At 40.8% G+C, this 3883-nt stretch overlaps 1 protein-coding gene across 1 annotated transcript; it reads right to left on the bottom strand.

Annotated features, from left to right (window-relative positions):
• Positions 1–1373: 1373 nt before the first annotated feature.
• Positions 1374–2318, bottom strand: LOC129339212 (olfactory receptor 226-like). The gene has a single exon (XM_054993810.1). It carries the CDS (start codon positions 2316–2318, stop codon positions 1374–1376), a length of 945 nt encoding a protein of 314 aa, XP_054849785.1.
• Between the last annotated feature and the right edge of the window lie 1565 nt (positions 2319–3883).

Genomic DNA, 3883 nt, shown 5'->3' with positions numbered 1-3883 from the left:
GGGTATTCCCCATCAGGGCACACCGCCTTTGCTTTGCAGTGTATTATTTATTAATTGTAATTTGCTTGAGTTTAGAATCACACACATGATGAACAAATATTACATTTACAGAGACCAATGACTATATACATACATAGAAAAACCAATTCTTGCTTAGAGCCAAGCTACAAGTGATGCCTGATACAGATTGGACACTTGTCAGCTTCCCTCAAGTTTTGATGGGAATTGTAGGCATCCTGGTTTTGCAGCTTACAGAAGTTTACAGAGCGGCAGTCTATGGGAGGGAGAACATGCGGTTGGGAGGGGAGTGCAGGTGTTGGGCTCTTCCCCTCCACTGGGTGTGTGTGTGGGGGGGGGGGGGGTTCTGTAAACTTTAATTAAATGGAAAGCCAAGCTGTAAGACCAGGATGCCTACATTTCCCATCAAAACTTGAAGGAAGCTGACAAGTGTCTAACCTGTGTCAGGCGTCACTTGTAGCTTGGCTCTTAGATACAACAGATTGCCAAAGGTTTATGAAGTGAAGTAGTCTTTATGCAGCGTATTAAGCAGATATGATTTCTTCTTATTTCATCCATGAAATTGAAAGTCTCTTTAGTCTCCTGAGTTCTAGGAAGAGGTTCAGAAAGATTTTTACTCTATTTTTGACTTGAGTCCCCCAAAACGGTTCACAATATTTTTAAATGCAATGTCCCATTAAAAAAAAAAGACTATCATTTGATGTAAATATCAAAACCATTTAAGAGATAGACCTAGCTGACCTAGCTTTTGGAAGTTCTCTAAAGCTCTTCTTATGTATTGTGAAGAATTGTGAATCTGAGCTTTTCAGATGGCAAAGCATGAAAGAAGCCTGGAAAAGGCTATGCTGGAGTTCACGGGACTTGCATATACAAAACCCATGTGGGATAGGGACTGTAGAAGGATTGCAAATCCCAACCTATGTCAGTGGATCCTCCATCCCCACCCCGACCAGCTGCTGCCACCCTCTGGTTGGTGTGAGGGGAAAGTGTCCAGGGACAGGGGAGGCAGGCCAGTAGGAACGCTTGCAAAGCACATGTGTTTGCCCCCCCCCCCAGTGAGTACATCATTCCTATTGTGACCCAGAAGGGTCACATGCCAGGGCAGAGTTTTTAAAGAATTGGGCCAAAACAGCATTTGGGGGCCAATTTTTAATGAATTGGCACCTTGAACAACCCATCCCTGCTCCTTCCACAGATTATATATTTCCCGTTTGCACATGTGTTAAATATCATTTTTTAAAATGTAATTGGACCTATCAATATAGTGATTTGTATGGTAAATTCTCACATGCAAAGTGATTTTTTAACGTACCATCTCTGGGTTAAAGCACTTCTCAATTAAGCCTCTTATAGTACTATCCCAAGTGCTTAGAGGAAGATTTGTGCATTGCTTTTTTGAGGGCATCCTTGAATTCCTGATTCCTTAAGCAGTAGATGATTGGATTTAGCAATGGTGTTAAAACAGTGTAGATAACAGACACTAGCTTGTTGGAATCAAAGGCGCCGAGGGCCTTTGGCCGGGCATAAATAAATAGGGAGGCAGCATAGAAAATGGTGACCACTAGAAGGTGTGAGGTACAGGTGGAAAACGCCTTTTGCTTGCCTTTGGCTGATGGAATGCGGAGAACTGTGGAGATGATACAGAAGTAGGATGCAATTGTTACAGAGAGTGGGCCCAGGAGGATGAGCAAGGCCAGCAGGAAGTCAATGAGTTCAGCCAATGACATGTCCGTGCAGGCCAAGTTGAGAAGTGGAGAGACATCGCAGAAGAAGTGGTTGATGATGTTGGGTCCACAGTAGCTCAAGCGTGAGATGAAGAAGACTTTCCCCATAGCTATCAAGAAGCCACACAGCCATGAACCAGCTGCTAAGTGGTTACAGAGCTCTTGACTCATTATAGCTGGATAACGCAATGGGTTGCATATAGCAACATATCGATCATAAGCCATAACTGCTAGAAGGACACACTCTGTACATGCTAAACCCAGGAAGAAGTAGAGCTGGGCCATGCAACCTGTGAAAGAAATATCCTTCTTCTCTGACACAAAGCCTACAAGCATCTTAGGAACTGTGACGGAGACATACCAGATCTCCAAGAACGAAAGATTACTCAGGAAGAGGTACATAGGTTTATGAAGGCTGACATTCACCCGGATTAGTATTATTATTATCACATTCTCTATTACTGTCAATGTATATACAATCAAGAAAATGCTAAATAGTGTTAGCTGTAGTCTAAGGCTTCCAGGAAAGCCTAGTAGAATAAATACAGTTACTTGTGTCTGGTTTGTCCGTTGCATCCTGGATTATGTTGTTGTAGAGCTGAAATGGATATTCAAAATGGAGTTCAATACCATGCTTTCTCGCACATGAATTCTTCAGTTATAATACATATAGTACAGAATTATATTTCAGGTAGATATACACACTAATAAAGTAGTTCTGCAGCCCAGTTGTGACTTATGCAGCAGGCCAGTCACAAATTGTGTTAATGTAGTTTGCTGTAGAGAAGACACTTCACGTTATTTGTGATATGGGATTTTCATGAACATTTCAACTTCTTAGGGAAACTCTCAACAATATGATGTTTAATAATCCAACTCATGCAATGGGTCTGAAAGATCAGTTTAGGTAGGAAACACAACAACGGTTAGAGTGATAAGAGGGCAAGATGAAGACTGATAAGAGCTAACATTATCAATAATAATTTGCCCAGTCCAGAAATAGTTGGTTTAAGAGTCTGGGTTCCAAGGGCAGTGGACTGAAAAATAATACCTGAATCCTGGTCTCAGCTGAAGCATTCTATTGAATAGATACTAAATAGCCTATTAAAAAAGCAGGACTTATTTTTCTTCGGGACACTTGGTGACCCTGGCGGCAGCTATAAACTGCCCCAGATAGTGAATCTGGTTAGTGTATTTAATGGAAACAGTAAAATTTAAAGAGATTTAAACTTTCATGGTTAGGGCAGGAGATGGCAACTATAGCTAGGATTTTCATATATAATGTTTGAGTTCTCATTTGATTCCTTGCCTTGCCTTCCAAACCTGAAAGAGAATGACAGAAGTGAAACTGAAAATATAGTGCTAGTAACAATTTGAAAAACCACCCACTAGAGATGTAAAATTTCCAGAAGCAAAGGGGAGAAGGTCCTTCCCCATACCATATGTATGTATAAAATACTGATTTTTTGATCCGGCCTATACTTATAAAATACATGATTTAGAATAGCACATGCAATTATAAAATCTGTCATATTTTTAAATTTTACGAACACAGTTTTGGGAATAAGCCTCACTGAACTGACCTAAGAAGGATTCTCCAGCCTGTTTAGGATAACACTCTTAGTTTTCTACAAGCAAAACTGCACATAGCCCAATAAGACAGGGAGGGCTGCAAACTGCTGCCTACTATGATAACTTAGCAGAAAAGTTCTTAGAGTGGAAAAGCACCTTGTGAATTACCTGGGGACACTAAAGTGTATTTTATGTGTGGTTCTCAATTCACATGCAGGTTGTTCTTGCTCTGCACACATGAATGTCACTTTCACAGGAGCTCCCTTTGTGTGAATGCAATTATGAGTGAGTCCAGAGGCTTTTCACTGAGAAAGCAAGTATTGTAGGCTCCTTTGACTTGCCAATTTGCATTTCTTCAAGGTGTATGAGTCAAGATCTACATTTCAATGAATGGATGTGGGAATTGGGAGAAACTGGGATACTTTCAGCCGTTAAGAAGGAACTGCTATATCAGTTCCTTCTTAACTGCTAAAAGTATTCCAATTTCTCCCAAAGCAAATTGAAGTGTGATTATGTGAATGAGTGCATGGAAAATTGGAGGGGGGATATGTGAAATGAGGTTCACTTGA

The sequence above is a fragment of the Eublepharis macularius genome, chromosome 12 (genome assembly GCF_028583425.1).
Source record: "Eublepharis macularius isolate TG4126 chromosome 12, MPM_Emac_v1.0, whole genome shotgun sequence".
Classification (NCBI taxonomy): Eukaryota; Metazoa; Chordata; class Lepidosauria; order Squamata; family Eublepharidae; genus Eublepharis; species Eublepharis macularius.
Note: the sequence above shows the minus strand (reverse complement) of the source record. Positions and strands in the feature narration are given on the sequence as shown.

Bases quoted from the DNA above. Each gene is read 5' to 3' on its own strand.
- LOC129339212 (XM_054993810.1), bottom strand. From the start codon at position 2,318: ATGCAACGGACAAACCAGACACAAGTAACTGTATTTATTCTACTAGGC.